Here is a 20,427-nt window from a genome sequence, read left to right as displayed (position 1 = left end):
GTGTATAGTACCCTGTTTTACTCAATATCGCTCCACAGCAGGAGTTTAAATTCTTACTTTTATGTGTATAATATTTAATATGTATGTAAAATATGCTTATGTTAACCAAATAAGTAAATATTAGTAATAAACCCATCTTTTTCATCCAATATATTACCAGCGCAACTTGCTCTGTGATTGGCTCGATTCTGGGGACACAAAACGGTGTGCACTCTTAAACGAGAGCACCATAGTTAACTGGTTAATACCATACACACCATTACAGTAAAATTGTCAACACTCTCATGTGGCACACAATGCTCAAACATAATACTTTCTCTTTAATTCTATAAACAGACATAATTTCTTGTTCAGTTCCGCTGTTCAAGTCCCGTAATTGCTGCGGGAATACTGACTAACTTGTCAATCGAAATTTTTTTGTTTGATGGACATCGAAACATACTTTCGTTTTGTAGATCCTTTGGGAGCTCTAGCATTGGAAATTCTATTTGGCATAATCGAAAGATCAAGTTTATTTTTATAATATTGCTCTTACAGTCTGCAAAAAATAATAAGCCGGATCCAATTCGAAGATTAAAGAACAACGCAATCATCAACATTAACTGAATTAGATAATTTTAGCTTATACCGTCCGTTATACAAAAAACGCATATGCGCAGTCATAAAGGTCTTAAGGCCAGTTTACATCTGTCAAAGCCGCTCGTCCGGGCGTTTCGAACCGAGTGAACGGACCTGTACTCTGATAGATTGTTTACACCAATCAGAGTGGACTGACAACTCGCCTCCGTTTGCTTACGAAATGGATACCGACGTCGCAGCTGCAGGAAAGAATATGCATTGAACATACAATAGATGTTCTTAGGCTGCAGTGCTTGAAGTCTGCGAAGCAGTTTCAAACGAATTAATTTCTGCTCTTGGGAGGAAAAAAAAATGGGTACATGATTGGGTAGCTTGCCACTATGAATTAGGAGTATCAAATGAACTATTAAATGAATTTCGGACGAGAATGTCCAAAGTTGCAAAAAAGTTATTGCATATCAGATCCTAATTATTCAGAAAATCTTAAATAAATAAGAAGTAGCAAAAAACTTGGGAGCATTACATATATATTACCACAGGTAAAAGAATATATATATTATGACATAGTTCCAAGAGTAAGATATTTATCGCAAATTGTTACTTTTGGATCCTACTGAAATTGTGTTTCTGGACAACACACAAAGTGATATCAACAAAATTAATAATGGGTAAATATAGTGATTATACTTTACTTTTAAAATGCTAAAATGGATAGTTTAAGGAGATTAGAATTCATCTAGCATAATTTGTATAAAAACCTTAATACACCTTCAGTACTTGCACTCACACATCCAAGCTGAACATGTTTCACATCCAAGCGGAATTGTAACGAATTATAGCCCAGAATGTTTATACAAAGCAAGAAATTTAAATATCCCCAATAAAACAGATCTACATATCTTTTTCATTTTTATTTTTATAGTTTATCATATATTTATTGCATCCTCATGTAGGGATGCTTGTAGAAAAATGAATATAAGCTCGCATAATTATAGAAGTAAAACACTTCATAAGATGCTTATGCATTAAAAAATGCCATGGTTTGGCTATCGCTTAATCTCAGATTATAGAACTCATTGTCACGACGTCCCTGCGAACGCTGCTAGGAGTAACTGCCCGGAGAGATTTTTCAACAGGTTCAAAGTAGAAACGGAAGCGCTGACTCATCTCCCCTACGTTTATACTCCGTCGAAGTGAGCGTTTACATTGTCAAAGTAATCTTAAGGGGCGACTTGCTCCGAGCCGCTCTGACAGGAGAATAGATGATTACTCTTAAAGAACTTGCCTCAGTGAAGTGCTGATAATGTAGAAATCATTGTAAAAAAATTTTTCACTATGGCATGCCCAGTGAATTCGATGAATGCTCTCTCCTGTGGCAGTTTGAAGATGAAGGGAATGCACATTGGAATTCCATAGTGATCGCAATGAAACATAGGTACACTACATTAATGCTGAGCTTTAATGCCACTTAATTCCTACTTGGGAGTCATGCAGTTTGTTGATAGAACTGTCAGTTTTCAAGAATGGATTCACTGCTAAATAAAAATAGTACCGTTAATAAAGGTGCATACAGTTTGTAGAAATGCCATTACCATCAGTCTTCAGAAATAAATTTGTAGCCAAATGAAAATCTTCTATTAAAAAGGCATAAAAATGCTTCCGAAATATTGGCAGAAATGTATCGAATCTGGAGAATAGTAAGTTGAAGGATGACATGTTCAACTCTTCCCTTCCCAATAATAAAGAAAAATACATAAAATTAAAAAAAAATTAGTCCCATTCATTACTGCGATACTGAAGTGTTATTCTGGGACTCACTGTTTAAGCAGTACTTCCCAAAGAAAGTTCAGTGTTTATACTTCCTGATTACTTAAGATTTGGAGCTTTTTGGGTTGATTTTTATCTTCAATTTCCGACACTATTCCGGAATTTAGTCCTGGATCCTTTCAAGATCATGATTCAGACTTCTCAAACAGGTAATAATGGACATGTCATTGGCATAATACACAATCATGGTGTTGTCTCTAAATTTTGGGAAGTCATTTGTATAAATCAGAAAGAGGAATGGAACCTTGGAGGCCTTGTGAAAGAGAGACACAATTTTTTGTCTTACTGAGAAAGTCCTGGTGTGAAGAAATGATGCCAGAATTAGAACAGGAATCTCCATCAGTTCAAGGACAGTTGTGGTAGATTTATTGTGTATTGCTGTTTTAATGAGTTCTGAAATCAGTACTGGTTGGTTAGTAGTTGAAAGACATGTTGTCACTTGTGATTTGTATAGAAAGCAACTTCAGTCTATTGTAGATGATGCATTCTACAACCTTTTCCAGGCATGGAGATGAGGAAGATATTTCCATGCTTGCAAAGTATGATTTTTGTAAGACATAAGTTTAAGGTACTGATCAATTTACACAATGTGGGAGTTTTGTCAGAAGTCTATAATGAAATTGCTTTCATGAGCTTAGGTGTGATTAACAGGTTTTATGTGTAAAGATAATTTATCTAATTTTGAATCCACTTCTTTATGTTCTGATTAGAAACAGTAATTCTTGCAGAATCATTCAGATTGAATTGTTACATCAGATCATCTGCAAAGGCAGCAGCTGTACCTTAATTTCACTATACAAAACCATGGGGAGTTTTAATGAGACAGGAAATGCTGAACTCATGCTTCAAATTTCTGGCGAAATTCTAAAATAAACTGTCATCAAGGTTAAGGTTATCAATTTTTTTTACACCATTTTTCATTTCTGTGCTCATTGATGATGGATTTGATCTCTCTCATAAGCTTATATGTCAGTTTTGAGGGCACAGTTCCATGTTTTACAGTAATATTTTCGAAGTTTATTTCATTCTGCAATTACCCCTCTTATATGTGCAGGTGTATATTTTTTTACTCTGCATATATTTTTTACTGACAATTTTGTGACTTGAGAATAGAAGTCCTGGAGCTTGGAAGTGAAGTTAAGAACAGCTGTATCAATATGATTTGAAGACAAAGTTGCACACAAAGAATGGGAGGTCAAGGTGATACTGAGAAAAAGTTTCCCATCCCTTTCTTCTTTTAGCACCAATCCTCCAATTCTTTTATGACCAATATATGGTCTAATGATAAATTAGTAATTTTCCTCTGGTGACACAGGAGTGCTGATGGCAGAAAGCAAAAAGTCCACAATATCATGATGGTGGCTAGGACATTGGGACAGTAAGTTTCTTCTTCCAGAACAAACATATACATAACATGTTTCTCCCTGAAGTAATTAATTATGTGGCTATTTCTGATTGACCGATGGAAGCCCAATTCATGTGTTTGGCTTATAACTGCGGATGATTAGCGCACCACGATGCTGGAGAAGTGAGTCTAGACCTTTTGTACTCAGGGTATTATCCAGAGGGTTGTACAGGGTGACGCAGGGAAATGGGAAATTTTGAAATAATGTCATTAACAGCCTGTTATGAAAACTGGAATGCGTGGTGTAGCAAATCTTGGGGAATGGCAGTGATTTCTTTTTCAATGTTCTTCAGTTCATGGATTGTTGAAGGACGTGTACGTACACGTTGCCTTTAAGTTATCCCCACAGGAAGAAGTCACACACACTAAAGATCAGGGGATCTCGCAGGCCATTCAATGTCATTGTTACATGAAATAATGCATCTTCCAAACAATTGACGAACTGCTGCTTCGTCGCTTAATCCCTAGCAAAGATGCATGCTGTCGAACGGAGCAGCGAGGACTTCTCTCGATTGCAGCTGTAACAGGCTCTACAGTGCTGCCAACTGTAACGTTCAAAATTTCCCATTTCCCTGCGCCACCCTGTATATAGAACAAAAAATAATGTTTCTCATCTTTAGAAGCTTGACTTTTACTTTCAACACTTCATATGGCTTACTGTTACCTGTAAACATAATAAACGACTTGTAAATATGCTTTACATAAATCAACATTCCAGCTCCAGTCCTGGCCATAACTGAATCACCTTGTCTATAAGTGAGAGTCGATTTCTCCTTTAGTCAATGACAGCACTTTCTGACATTTGATGATCATGATGCCAGGTGGCAAATAAAATAAAACTAATGAGAAAATGGCACTTTTCATTAATTTCTTCCTCCTATCTGCATGCCTTCATGGTGTGAGGATAAAACACTCGGCACATATTTGAGAGGTCCAGGTTCGAGTCCTAGTGAGAGTAATGCTCATTTTTCACGTCTATCGTATAAAAAAAAAATACTTAATAGTGGTGCTCGAACTAAAAAAAAAAAGGTGGTGGATTCTTCACCACCAAGATTGGGTCCCCTAATCCCAGTCGCCCTTTAAAAAGGGGGGTATATAAGTTATTTTCCTTTTTGCATACCTTAGTGATGTAATGGTAGCACACTTGGCACATATTCGAGAGGTCCAGGATCGAGTCCTGGCGAGAGCATTGTTCATTTTTCATGTTTTTCTACTTCATATATCCTAATGACTCTACAAGGTTACTATGCCGGAATAACTATGTCACTGAGCAAAGTTCTTCCAGACTATGCTCAGTAATAGGTTCTGTAAAACCATCGAAACTAGTCCTGTGAAAATTTTGTAGGTATAACGCTGATTTTTGTTGTTTGACTTCTGAATTAGTATGCTCAGTAGTCTGCAGCCAACTCTATCATTGACTGCAAAATGACAGCAGAAATTTAGTCCTCTTTTGTGCCAACTGTTCGAATTACAGTGCTAAATAAATGTCATCATACAGTAACAAGTTATTTTTAATTTAAAAAATAATGCTATTTGGCATTTTTCTTAAATAAAAAAAAAAGGACAGGAAAGCTGATTAAAGAACTGTCCTTTCCAAAAAAGGACATTTGGCAACCTTGTATAAGGACAACCTTCTCCCTACATAATGCCTGCTTGCCATGCTGAATCACAAGAATTTCTTTAAAGAAGTGTTGAAAATGGACGATTTGAACAAGCATGTGCTTCACTGTTAGCTGAAATGAGACTGTTGCTCACATAACAGAAGAAGTTTTCCTTACCTACAAGGATAATGCTACTGTGCATGATGGAAAATGACCCATTGATTCTCCAAGTTTGAAGAAATACATCTGACCATACATCTAGACCAAGCAAAGTCTGGAATTAAAAAAATTTATTGGCCAGACCCCCTTCCATATACACTATTTGAGAAGTTATAGAAGCCCTTAGCCTTTCCAAATCGATGAGGTATAGTGAGCATGGGTAAATGGGCTACAAGAGCAGGTGGGAACTTTGGTGTCCCATTAGCTGAACAAGCTCAACAGCATCTGTATGTGTGACCAGCTGCCGGGCAGATTGGAAAATATGTATCCTGTTTCTCAAAAGAATCATTATGAACAACTAATCCTGGATTTTATACATCAAAATGGTACAAAAATAGACTGGGAACTGCAGCCGAGGCCCCATACCTCAAATTATTATTATTTTTTAATAATTGATTTCACAGCATCAGAAAAAGTCCCCCCCCCAGCTTTTTTCCTAACGGTCAGCTAATAAATACTGCTACACACTGTCATCAGGTAGAACTGAAGGCAGTTAACTGCAAAATTTACAAAATGTGCAGAGGTTATGTTTCCCCATAACAATGCCAGACTTGATGTTTCATTGGAAATATAGAGAAAATCTCCTGGAATTTTAGTGGGATGTCCTCCCACAATCTCTGAATTTGCACTATCCAACTATTACTTATTCCCATCCTTAAAAACATTCTGTGTGGAACAAAAAATCAACATTTTTTAGGAAATCTACCTGAGAGACTTCTTTGATGGCTAGCTACCATCCTATCTTCATTCAGGAATTATGAAGCTGAAGAGTCCTGGTGCAATGCTTTTCGGACAATTCAAGAAAAGATTAAGCAAAAGTTATAAGGTACATACCACCAAGCATTTGCTGTGAAACCCTTTAACAAACTAGCAATGCAATTCCTGCACAAAGGGAATTTGGATGCCCTTCACAGTTAAGATCCCAGCTCTTCAGGTGGTGCTCACAAGGTCAGCACACCACAGTATAAGGAGGCCAAGCTTAAGTATTTGAAAACGTTTAGCCTTATTCTAAGTGAATCAGTGCTGCGTGAAGAATAGCACAAAAATTAAATTCTCACTTTTACAAACTGGGAGCTAAAAACCATATGCGCATCAGCAGTTCTGTTGATGAGTATTAGCTAAAGTTAATATAAATTACAAATAATTGTGAATATTTGATGTTGAATGGTGTTGATGAACACAGTTTTCATTTACTCGGCACATGAAGATACTTGTTAGCTTCACCGGCTTCTATTACACAGCATGGTGCGCTGTGTCATCATATGTCATATGCCTCTTCTTTTTTTTTTTTTTTTTTTTGGTTGAAACTGAAGATGCCTTTACATCTGATCAGTATGTTGCTACACTGAAAACATTATATGTGCCAGAGATCAGAAAACTTTCCACTTGTGATTATCAAAAATATGTTGTTTCAACAGGATAGCAAAAATGCACACCTAGGTAATAAAAAAAAAAACCTGAAGATTTTTAAGAATTGGAATTTTCTCAAAGACAAAAAAATCTTAAACTATAAAAACATAATAAAAGAAAAGATTTTTTTATAATGAACATGTTTAAGAGTATTGGCCCATCTACGCAAAAAATAACCGCTAGGACATACGGTACTTGTCATAGATAAATTACATTTCCTTGATGAAATAACATAAAAAAATTATCTGTACATGAATTTTGCAAAATATGTATTTTACTTTTCTTGAAAACATAAGTAAAATGGAAGTTCACAAATTCTCTAATCATTTATCGAAGCAAGTGAAAGAAAATGAAGAGTATTTACTGAAACAAGTGTTTAGGAATGAGAGAAATAAACACAGCTATTTTCATCATACTTGTGCTCTATATTAATATTTAGGGTACTTTTTAACTACACATACAGACTGTGAGAGGAGGTAGAGAATATTGATATCAATCATAGTCGCATAGAAAAATAGGAATGGGCATGCTACCTGTCAAAACTTATAGAAATACAGAAACACATTGTTAGGAGAAACTTAATAGTATATCTGGTAGATAAAGAATACGGTTTTATAAGAAGTGTTCTAATCATTTGCACTGATAAACATCTGACAAACACAACATGAATTGTTGAATATTTTCCAGAATACCTAGTGTTTTGTGGATATTAGCAGCAGCAATAGTAATTCTTTTCATGAAGTCCATATCCAAAGATGTTTAAAAAATGCATCATTGCCTAAGTAGGATTTGCAAAAATATGAATGTTATCTTAATCGCATAAAAAATCTTAATAAGGAAGCATCAGGTGCTGACCTGGAGCACTCCTTTATGGCACCACTTACTCTTTTCTGATTTTGCTTTCCCATGCAAAATCTTTCTTCCTTCCCTCAAAATCTGTATGTGGAACTTTGAGATAAACAGACAATACTACAGAAATTTAACTATGCTGATTTTAAAATGCAAAATATTACAATTATCTAATATTTTGTATTGAATAAATGAATTTTGGAGAAAAATTTTACCATCTAAGAGAGGAGTTTTCATCCTCTATAAAATTTACATGTATTACCTTGAGTGCAGAATTTTATGATTTCTCTTTTGGACACAATGGCTATGAAATCTGATAATGAATCTTACAAGAGTATTTTCCATAAACTTTGTTTCATGTCCTTGCTCCTACATTTGATCTACTCATCCAGGGCAACAAGAAGTGCTGTCTTTTACCCTTCTATTAATAATACAATCCATTCATGCATCATTTCTACCAAGCTGGCAAAGGAAATTAATACGATGAAAGGTACTGATGTTTTTCATGACTATCCTTCTATTATTGATATCACATAAAGAAAAATTTTAGACCTTTATCTACTTCACACTAAGGACACTTTTAGTCTTTTACTTTCTTAATTCTTAAAATAGTATGTTTTCTGGTTAGCCTCTAAACCTATCAATAAAATTAGGCATTCACTTTTAATATCTGGCCTTCAGTTTTTGGATATTTATTAAAATTTCTTACGAACATAACTTTGCATATATATGGCAAATTTTCCGATCTTTAAAATTAAAAAAATTAAATACATCTGGTAGAAGGATGCAAAAAGGTCTTGAAAACATTCCACTCATGGAACACTGCACCCTCATCCCTCACTTTGGAATCCTTAGTAAGTTTTAAAAATTTTCATGCCTACCATACATACCAGATTAGAAAATTACTACATATAGTTAAACGTATCTTAATTTGGGCTTAAGAACACTTATTTTGTTCTTTATAAATTTCAAATAGGCATAATGTTTCGTTTCAATAGGCTTGGCATAAAGTTTGTAAACTTAATCTTAATACTGGTATCATTCACTAAGTCAGATTATGATGTAATTCAGTGAAATGATTGTGTCATTTTTTCAGAATATAAAAATTAATTGCAATAACTGCAGATTTTCATGCTGCAAAAGGTTGTTAATAATATTTATGAAATCAAAACTGGCAATGGAAATCTTGATGAAAGAAAGCATAACACTGACAAATACTTATAGACATATATGGTTACATAGTAGCTCTTGCACTACATCCAGGGTTCATACACATTTCTGCACATGGAAATTAGGTACTTTTAAGGACCATTAATGAAAAAATTAAGTACCTATGAGAGCAAACGGGAAATTCAATAAATTCAATTAAAAATATTATCTAATGCCTGATTTTCACTTTTGTAATGCCATCCTAAAAATAAAGAGATCTGTAATAGATTTAAACATAACTTAATTAACATAATTATTAATAAGTCTGAGAATAAAATAAACTTTATGAAATCTACAAATTAGCATTAAATATTTTACACTTATAATAGCTGGACATATTTGAAAGTCAATAAGTGACATTTTTATTTACTTTTTACTAACAGTTAACTTTATGTTGACTTTTTTTTTAAAAAAATGTCTCATTTTGTCACATATTTGCTCAGTCTAGAGGTTTAATAAATAGCCAGTAGATTTTATGTCAAGCGACATAAGTTAAAATGAGAAGTAAAATCATAATCAGCAAGATTCATGACAAAAGACTGGCTGTTGTCACCACTGCTGCTTGCCCAGAGAGAGATCTGCTGATCAGAACAAACCTGAAAGGCTGGATGTAGGCATGCTTGACAAGTTTTGAAAGTTAGTTGGACTCTGTTGTCTGATGCAGTTAGTGGCGTAACTTCGTGTAGAGTTCCAAGGGTTGTAACCCAGTTAATATACTTTCAGCTTCCAATAAGCCACTAAAGCACCAAAGGTGATAAGTTGTTTTGTATTATTGTAAGTCTCACTAGATGCAAAGAATAAGTTTAACATTAATTTTTACATTTTCATTTTTTATCTCGTTATCACAGTAAGGATTAATGAAAGGCAATAACTCGCTTTAATATGCAGAGATAATTTTTAAGGGTAAGCAGATAGTTATAAATAATTAAATTAGGTAGTTAGATAACCTTAGTTAACCCATTAACTGCCAAAACTACAAGGAATGTTTCTTTTCTCATGAAAATAATAACAAATATTAAATTAAGCATTTATAACATAAATTTACATTGAAAATTAAAAAAATGCTCTGTGGAAAAAGCAAGTGTTGCGTTCGTGCAACATCAGCGGAATAAGACTACGGATGTTTAGTGAGTAGGATTGTACTTGTGTGATGTTTCTTTTGAGTAGAGCGCAGGATTACTTTTTAGCTGCTTATAAATCTACAAATCACTTTACTTGTAATTAATTTAATATTAAAATATACATTGTATTTCTTTTACAAATACAGATTATTTCATTTGAAAGATTCAAGCATGAAAAGCTTGAATCTTTCAAATACTTTACATCTATAACAGTCTGGCTATGGACATACTTTACATCTATAAACAGTCTGGCTATGGACATACTTTACATCTATAAACAGTCTGGCTATGGACATACTTTACATCTATAAACAGTCTGGCTATGGACGTACTTTACATCTATAAACAGTCTGGCTATGGACATACTTTACATCTATAAACAGTCTGGCTATGGTACTCTTTACAACAAAGTCTTTTGTTATCAACGGACTTTACGATAAAATGTCTACCATCTCCATGCAGTGGTTTTTGAATGCTGAATTTACTAGGTCTTCCTGTTGCTGATCTATTTCTGGCTAATTCTACACTCTCAATAGGAGTTTGCAAAAGAAATAATGCATTCTCACATCTGAAATCTAAAAGAGACTTTATATTTCCAGTAGTAAACTGGTGATATTTAGTAAGTTTAGATGCGGTCTCACCTCATATAATTTATCAGTATTGTCAAATGCAAATTCTGCTTCATATTCCTGTACTGCAAATGTGATATCAATTCTCATACAACAGGAACAGAAATGTCCTTATCAAAAGACCAATAAATTTTTTCTTGAGGTAAAGAATATCCTATAAGCAATAATATTCCAATAAATTTTCTCATATAGGCTTCAAATGCAATAAATTCTATTTTTTTTTTTTTTTTTTTGCTGAGCGTATATATTTGTCTGTTCAACGAGAAAAGAGTAAATGTCTAAACCAAAAAGAAAATCGAAAATCTGTGCACTAGTTTTACCTTGTGCTTTGTCTTTTACAATTTCTCTTCTATCACTTTCTTCATGTTTTTCCTGAGACATAACTAACAGTTGCTTTTTCATCCACTTCAAGATTTCAGTGTTCTGCTTTTTAAACTTCTTAGTATGACTATAACTGATTTTAGAAGGCTGAAACTTATTTCTTATGTGAATTTCAACTTCCCCAGCAGTATCATTTGGTAAAATATCATTATCATTATTTAAAACATTGCCATTCCTTTCTTCTTCGTCACTAGATTCTGCAATTTTTGGGGGAACAACAACAATATCAGTTTCATTCTGGTCATTACTAACATTATCATCATCTGTTTCTTCATCAAAAAATCTTTGAAGGGCTTCTTCTAATGTAAGAAACCTCGTTCTAGGCATTTTTAAACAATCAGAAAATCGAAAGGAATGAGTGAAAAAGGAGATTGACTACCCGTTTCCTGCTGACGTTGCGTCAACGCAACACCTGTTTTACCTTCCTTCCCAACACAAATATAAACATCTGACTGATGTAATGTTCTGATAAATGGTGACCTTGACTAAAAATAGATCACTCATAAAAATGGCGATTCTTTCGTTAAATATTTTCAGCAAAAATACTCGGTCAAAAATTTTGCTTAAAGTATGATTTCAATTATTATAAACAAAATGATTGTTGAAGGCAAATATTTTTTTACAGAAATAATCTTCATAATATTCCCTACACAAAACCATCTGCTGGTATAATATATCTTAGGTAGTTATATTTATATACGCATTTATTTTGACCGTTGCGTCAACGCAACACCAGCGGCTAATGGGTTAACGGTTTTACATGGCCACTATTGAATTTTATTATTTTTAATTTACAAAATTTGTTAAAAGAAGCCTTATTAAAATCACAATCTAATAAAATTTCACAGTTTAAAATACATGTAATCTATGACATTGATTCTTAAACTATATTAGGATAATTACATATTAAAAGCTACGAAACATTTATGTTTTCCAACAACACTCAACAAAATATTTATGTGACTTTTAATTTGAAGCATTCCCAGACATTTGAGCTAATTTATAGCATTTTCCTTCTCTTTAAGTATTTTTTCTAACAATTAGAAATTTAATTAAGACACAATAACACGCCAAACAAATACTAATTCAGAAGTCAAACAACTAAAATCCGTGTTGCGCTTTTGCAGCTGAGGATGGTGGTTCGGTAAAACCATCGAAACTAGTCCTGTGAAAATTTGAAAATATAATGCTGTTTTTTTGCTGTTTGACTTCTGAATTAGAATTAGAAATTTGTTTCAATATGCAAAGGAGTGTTCTCACTAGTTTCTGCATGCTTTATCTCCTAACTTGTCAACCTCTCCTCAATGTACCTATGAGGGTTTAATTGATCTGGTAAAAGTTAAATAGTCCAAAATCTCCTGAGAGACATGAAGCAAATTATGGCTATGTCTGAAAATAACTACAAAGTCAGACAAAGGTTTAAATAAGCCTCTTATTTAAAAAGAACATAATACATGTTCTTATGCTAACAAATTCAATAAAAGCTTGTGGTGATGTAATTAAACAAGAACAGTCAAATTCAAACTAAAAATGTGGACTAGTGATCAAAGACTAAACAATTTAATTTTAATTTAAGCTGGCTCAGTAACTCTATTGTCATAAAAAATTCAAATGTCGGCAGTGATAATGCAAAGATGAATAATTACAAATTATCAGAGCTGATAAGAACTAATGCAGCAAGCAAGCAGAGGTCAAAAAACACTCTGTCTCACACTCCAAAAACCTCAGTTTAAAAACTGTCTAAGTGATTTGCATTCTGATGAGAAAATAGAAATGGGAAATTATAGTAAAAGCTGAAATTATAAATCACTGGGTAATTTACATAATAATAACTATACATATCTTTGAAGAATAATTTTCTTTTTCTTTATGTATTCAGTTACTTTCTTCAATACATTTCCTTTACGTTTTATAATTTTTCGATTTCATTAAATATTTCTGTTATTCTAAAAAACTAAATGCATTTAGAATGTATAAAACAGCTGTCAATTTTATTTCTTTAGTAATATGAACATTCAGAAAAAATATGAAACATATATGGCAAGGGACGGTTACAGGCTTTGTATGGCAGAAATTTTAGAATTTAGTGACATACTGAGCAACAAAATCTAGAAATGGCAAAACTTTTAGAATTTAGAGCAGGCACTGGAAGAAGAATTTAGAATCCACGGAGATTGCATCAGGTGATGCAATAATACCTAGTGCCAGTCCTGTGTAGGATACCTAGTGCCAGTCCTGTATATACCTAGTGCCAGTCCTAGTGAATACCCAGTGCCAGTCCTGTGTAGGATGCATTAAAACATATTAGATGAATCTTTTACATTGTTAGTTTTCAATTTCTTTGATAATAAAAAAATCCCTTTCTATAATGCCTCCCCATGCAATAAGATTAGAAGCGATTTTGATATTTTCCATGCTTGTGTCTAGTGAAAAGTACAGAAAATAAAGGGAAGATAAAAATATTAAGAAAATTATTCTAGCTTCAGAAGAAAAACATTCAAATATTATGTTTTCATTTTTCTTCCAGATGTTCTGCAAAAAAAGTAAGAAATTCACCACAAACTTTCTGTAAAATACACCCACTATGTGTTAATACCATGAAGACATTTTTCATTTTGTCACATTTTTCTAGAATCGCAGGTTTATAAATCTTGCCTTCAAATCCTTCTAAAATTTCCAAGCTGCAACATCTAAATTTCTACAGAAAAATTACTCCTACCAATTCTGTAATAGCAAAAAAAAAGAAATATTTTAGAAAAAAAAAAATAAATAAAATAAAATAAAGGGGGAAAGTGTAAAATTAAATTTATAGAGAAAATTGAAGCATATTCCAAGAATTTTGAATATTCTGAGAGAATTACATGAGAAAAACTCTTATCATTAAAAAATTAAAAGATATTTTTAATCAATTGCATGGCTATTTTGCTCTTGCTAAGAACTGATTTGTAAATTGTGCTTTATAGCTTTTAAAGATTGTTTATTTTTCAGATTTAAAATATTGTATAAGTGGTCATAATGGAACTTTATAATATGACAGCAAAAATTAGAAATGTTTTATTTTAATGCTATTTTATAAATATAATTTAAATATATTACCAATATTTTAATGAAATTTATCAATATAACAAACAATGTTTAAAAAATCATCAAAAAATACCCAAATCTTGGAATTAAAAATTTCCTATAGAAACTGATCTTAAAATTGCAAAATTTAGAACCGTTTAATAAAAGAATTCACATCCCAAAGAGCAAAAAGTTGTTTAACAGCTCTTCATTAGGAAAAATGAAATAATTTCAAAATGCTCATGTTTCCCTTCTTTCACTATAAAACTCGAGTATCCCATCATTTATATTAGAAATATTAATAAATAATAGAAATAAATTATAACCCATGAACCCATTTGAAAGATAAGCATATTTAACAATGAATTGCCAAAAATATTCCAAATGTTTGAATTTGTGTACATAATATCATTCTATATCTTTCAAGACCTAAAAAGAGACAGGAAGAATAAAAATTCTAGTATTGAGATAGAAAAGGTGGTGGATTTTTCAGGCAACAGTAATGCAATTATAATGCTGTTGTCAAAATCCATACACTTAAGCCTTTGTTGCATATAAATAATCTAGAGAAGTTAAACGAAAATGTTTGTATTTTTTCTACTTAAAATAACATTAGTAATAATAAAAAAATTAATTTTATTCAAATTTCGTTTTAAATAATTGCTACAGTTTGTTCACTACAGTGGACAGCATGCATATATGTACTTGCACACAAATCTCCTCCCAACGATTTATGGTCATTGCATTTGAAATCATTTCCTGCCTTGTTTGCAGTGATCATTACCATCTTCTAAATGGTAAATCTACAACTGACATGTACAAATAGATCCCCCAAAATACCTTCATTTCGTCGATTGTGATTGAATTCATTTTGCTACGATTTTATAACCTGTACCTATTGGATTCAAATGTCAAATGTTTTAGAAATTCCTTGCCAAACATAAACATTTCCAGTGGTGTTTTGGCTTGATAAGCACTACATTTGGGTTTTAATTCACTCTTTTCGGTAGATCTTTACCTACCCACTCCACAATTTTCTCAAACTGACATTTACAATAAAATGTCTAAAATTATGAATTATGACTAAAAATGGCAGTATAAGAAAATGTAAGCAATTTTATATAATGTTTACTATGAGAAATTGTACTAACTTGGAAGTAGCAGCCATTTTCCAAATAGCAATCCTTTACTTAGTGATGCTATACAACCATCTATGATAGACAGTTGAAAGTTCTAATAATATAGAATGAATAAACACAGGAATGGAATCTGTTAAGGCATTTACAGAAGAATAAACAAATTTAAACTTTTGTCTACTAGAATGGACATGATGCAACAAAGGGTTAATATTTAATGGTTTGCACAAATCTTTTAACATAAAACTTACATTGACAAGTGATGAAAAAGTAGCATTTTTTTGCAGCATGATATTGAAGAAACATTTCTTTTTTCTTCCCCGTTTACATTTAACAAACATTACTTTGTCAAAGTATGATTACCGAGTAAATATAAAAGGCATCTGATATTAGGAACGGAGAATGTATGTGTCATAGATGCAATGATTCAACTTGAAAGTGTTTGATTAATTTCATGTGTATTCATTTGTTTTGTTAACTTCTCTGCTCACTGTTTAGCAAAATCTTTATTTAATACTATTTAACATTAATTTATTTACTATTATTTGTTGGTATGCAAATAGTGATGGCCTGTCGCCAATATAGCAAGAAACAGTGTGATATGAACACCCTGCAAAGGAGTTAATTGTGCAACTAGCTTTTACTTTTCTTACTCTTTCAGGAAAAAACAGTGATATGACACTCTTTATCATATAACTGTCTTTTGATATGTATTTGGAATACTAAAAAATCTCAATCTATTTTCATGTACTAATAAAATGTGTTTAGTGATCTTTCAATTTCCGTTTACAACTTTTCTTTTTTTTTTTTTTCTTTTAAAGTAAATTGGCTATGATCTTGCTGATGCTACGCTAGATACAAGGTAAGAGGAATTATTTTACTCTCTACATTTATTAATTTGTTGTGAAATAACAAGGCTGAAAAAATGTTTTACATTATTAATAATTCTGTTTAATGTTTGCTTAATCTTATCATTAAATTCTTAAAATGTATGTACAACTTTAAAGTTGGATTTATTCTCTACCTTTTAATTTTTTTATTATCACAGCATTCACTTAATTCTTTACAGAATCAGGGACTTACTAGTTCTTTATAAATATTCATAATATATATTTAGAGTCAATGGAAAGAATTAGCTCTGAAAATAACATTTATTGTAACTTAAATCTAGTTGGAGCTGGATCTAATTCTGAATCTCCAATAGTAATTCATGACTTTGAAGTTCTAAGTCAGGTAGGTTTTGAATAGGACTTCTCAGCAATATTTGTTTTTCATAAATTCCCATGAATGAAATATTAAAATTATTTAACTTATTGGCACAGAGTTTTGCTAAGAAAGCCCAAATTTCTCTTGAGAAAGATTTTTTTTATTATTTATTTAATCAAAAATGCCTCTGGTATTTTATACCAGGATAGATCATTTTTTAAAGAGGTCACAAATAACATTCTAGGCCATATACAACAGTGTTGATCAGAAGGTTAAATATAAAATTAACTCAAAATTAATAAGAAATTTTAAAAAATGAGAGGCCAAAGAATAAGAAATATAGTTCATGTGAATCACACATTATCCGTAAAAAAAAATCTGTAATAGTACTATATTTACAGCAAAGCATCTGACAACTATCAGCCTGCCTAAAAAGCAAAATTGAAATGATCGTGTGAAAAATTTTCTAAAAAAAAAAAACAGCATAAAATATTTAAAATTTTTATTTTCTTAACAATCAGAAATTAAACATTAATGCTACTGAATACATGAAAAAAGAAAAAAGTTAGCCAATCACACAAAAAAAGGCAGCTTTCAGAACATTAGAATTACGAACATCAGAATTAAGTTTTAGTAATATGCAAAAAACAATTAAACATTTTTAAGTAGTTTTATTTTAAGGTATTTATTAAGTAAGTCCCCTCCCCTGAGGAAAAAAAAAAGTAGTATGGCAAAAATACATCCAATCAATTTAAAGTCTACATATATGTTTTTAAAATTAGCATAATTTAGTAATTGTTGGGAAAAAGAATAATATTTTACATGATTTTAAATAAATAAATATTTTTAAACACCTCCAGTAGGCAGCCAAGAGAATTTGCAGTATATTTTAAAACAGCAATAAAGTTATAGTTTTTAGTATATATCTTACTATGGCATATATACAAAATATACAACTATCAAAATATTTACAAAAAGTTGGAATGTAAATTGAAATACAGGAAACTCTTACAACAAAAGCATTTGGTGACCATAAATTTTTAGAATTTTCTGGATATCAATACAAGCAGAAGCTTCAAAAACAAATGAAACAAAACATTATTCTTATTGCACTATATAAACCACTCTTTTTGCATACAATTTAATGAAACAAGAATTTATTGTTATATATGAATATTAATACTCAGAACAGGGATGTACAAGCTTTTCAAAAACTGATCAAATACAATACTGCATTCTGAAATATAATACAAGTGATAAGAAATAATATTAACTTTATTTTATGATAAAACAAATTTCAACCCCTACTTAAATTACTGAATTAATATATGAAGATGGTACTGGATCCTAAAAATAAAATAATGGGTAATTTAACTTTTTGTTTAAGGAAGTATTAAATGAATCCTTTCTTAAACAAATTCCAAAAATAAAAAAACTTGCCAAAACATAATTTTTTTTTGGGGGGGGGGAAGGAAAGACGAGGGTGGGGAATTTTTATTTTTCTTTTAATTTTAAATGATTCCTAAAAGATACCTTTAAAAATATATGCATTTTAAAAACCAATAAACTGTCATTCAACTTGCCCTTTTATGAAAATTCTGAAACTGAATTCATTCATTTAGTACAAAGAATCAAATGACTTCCTACACCTTCAGTTTATACTAAGATTGGATTAGCAAGATGAAAAATGTTTGTCCATCCCTGCCTAGTCGTTAATTAATAACTTAATGAATTCCTTGCCTACAGGTAAGACAGAGAAATTTTAAAACATATACTATAAAAATTACTCTCAATGCTTTGACATTAGAAAAATATTCGATTGGAAAATTTTATAAATATAGGAAAATTTCCTATACTTTTCTCTGAATAAAAAATCTTACATAATAAATTTTAGTAAATTTTGTTCGCAACTTTTTTTCCCTTAGTCTAACCTTTCTAAGTAGAGCTCCATTCAGGATTAATTTTTTGGTGGCACTTGCTGGGCAGCAGCTTGAGCAGCACCATCTTGAGGCACAACAGGTTTAGCATCACTATTAGGAATCTGTATATTAATTAATATGAATATAAAATTAGGATTATAAAACATAAATATTTTTAATACGAAAATGCACTTAACATTTATAAAAGTAACACCAGCATAACATAAACATGTTACTATTATTTTACAATATTTCAAAACAATTCCTTATGATATGCTATTCCCTCCAAAGAAATGTTCAAACTGAATTTGAAGTTCTTTACATATTGGATATTAAATTCATATATTTATCTGATGTTCAAAGTCATTTTTATGTCCAAATCAGCCAGATAAAAAGCAAAATGAATGCTCTGACAATTATTTCAGCATACTGCACATAAAAGATACAAATGTAATTTACTGGAACACCTGCAAAAGTATCTTGTTAAACATGAGCTGTTACATTAAACAACTCTTCTGCATATTATTATACACCAGAGGATTAAAAGCATATATAAGACTGACTTCTATAAACATAATATTTGTCTACAGAAGGGTTCTGAAAATGTCTTTTTCTTTTCCTGTTTCCAGTCATAATTATGTATTTATGAAGACTAAACATTGACCATCTATTAATTTTTTGGGGGGGGGGATCATGAATTTTATAAGGTAATAATAATGTAGTCTTAACCAAATTTGGTTTTGTAATTCATAAAATAACACTGAGCCTGCATGACCAATCTTGTAGCACAATAATGATGTGCTCTAAATTTGTATAATTTAATAGGCCGTACAATAAAGTCATGTGGTGTCCGTATAATACTTTTTTGGAGGGGGCATAGAAATGAGGAAGGAAAACTTTGCCATTGAAAGAGAAAAATTACTCCCACTACTCAACATGGCCACCCATGTGGTGACCAGTGTGAAAGAACAGTCCCAACATAGTCCAAGCGTGTCATAAGAGGCGACTAAAATGAATACTCAGTGTACCTGCGGGTATAGCCAGATACTCCTGTCTAGAGAAGATTTATAAATATGGAGGCTTGGTCCTCCATAATGGGGGTTGGGTTGAGGGCTAACAATCCTACACTGTACAAATTCTGTTGTTATGAAATCTCAAGAAGAAAATTTCCCAGAGCTAACTTCAAGAAGGCAAACTGGAAAGGGCTCAAAGGATTTTAGAATTGGATCATGGAACATTCATTTTTTATACAGAAATAAACGATTGCAAATGCTTAGTGAGCAGTTTGATGATTATAGAATTGGTATTTTAGCTATACAAGAAGTGAGATGGATAGGAGAGGAAATAATTGGGGGGGGGACATACAATGACTTATAGCTGTGATAAAAGCTCTCGTCACAGCCTTAAGGGAGTTTAAAATATCCAAAAAATTATTAAAGTTTATCACCCTGACACTAGATGAAACTAAAATCATGGTAAAAATACAGAATGAACTATCAAAAGACAAGCCAAATGAAATTAAAAATGGCATTCGACAGGGTGATGCACTGGCATGCCTTCTCTTCAACCTGGCACTGGAAAAGGTAATAAGTGATTCAAACATCAAAACCAGAGGAAACACAATAAACTGGAACAATTAATGGCTTTTGCTGATAACAATGACATCACTTGTAAAAGACCAGCAGCACTAAAATAGGCTTTTATATCTCTAGGAAAAGAGACTCTCAGGATGGGCCTGAGAATTAATGAAAATAAAATATATGCCATGCACAAAACTGACTTCAAGGACACTCACTGAGAAACTGGAGAATATAAATTTAAAACTGTTGACAGTTTCACATACTTAGGCTCTGAAATTAACAACAGGAACACT

General features: G+C 31.9%; 1 protein-coding gene across 5 annotated transcripts in view; it reads right to left on the bottom strand.

Annotated features, from left to right (window-relative positions):
* Window positions 1–17,122: 17,122 nt before the first annotated feature.
* LOC118191749 (nucleobindin-1-like) overlaps window positions 17,123–20,427 on the bottom strand; it is an 84,746-nt gene continuing 81,441 nt past the window's right edge. For all 5 annotated transcript variants that reach the window (XM_035362598.2, XM_035362597.2, XM_085811823.1 and 2 more), the window contains exon 13: window positions 17,123–18,676. In XM_035362598.2, coding sequence (XP_035218489.1) covers window positions 18,593–18,676 — 84 coding nt within the window. In that variant the 3' untranslated portion in view covers window positions 17,123–18,592. The remainder of the gene's footprint in view (window positions 18,677–20,427) is intronic.

This window comes from Stegodyphus dumicola, chromosome 2, assembly GCF_044657685.1.
Source record: "Stegodyphus dumicola isolate Sdum_Otavi_A_Nest chromosome 2, ASM4465768v1".
Taxonomy (NCBI): Eukaryota; Metazoa; Arthropoda; class Arachnida; order Araneae; family Eresidae; genus Stegodyphus; species Stegodyphus dumicola.
The sequence above is the reverse complement of the archived record's forward strand: the minus strand, read 5'-3'. Positions and strand labels throughout refer to the sequence as shown.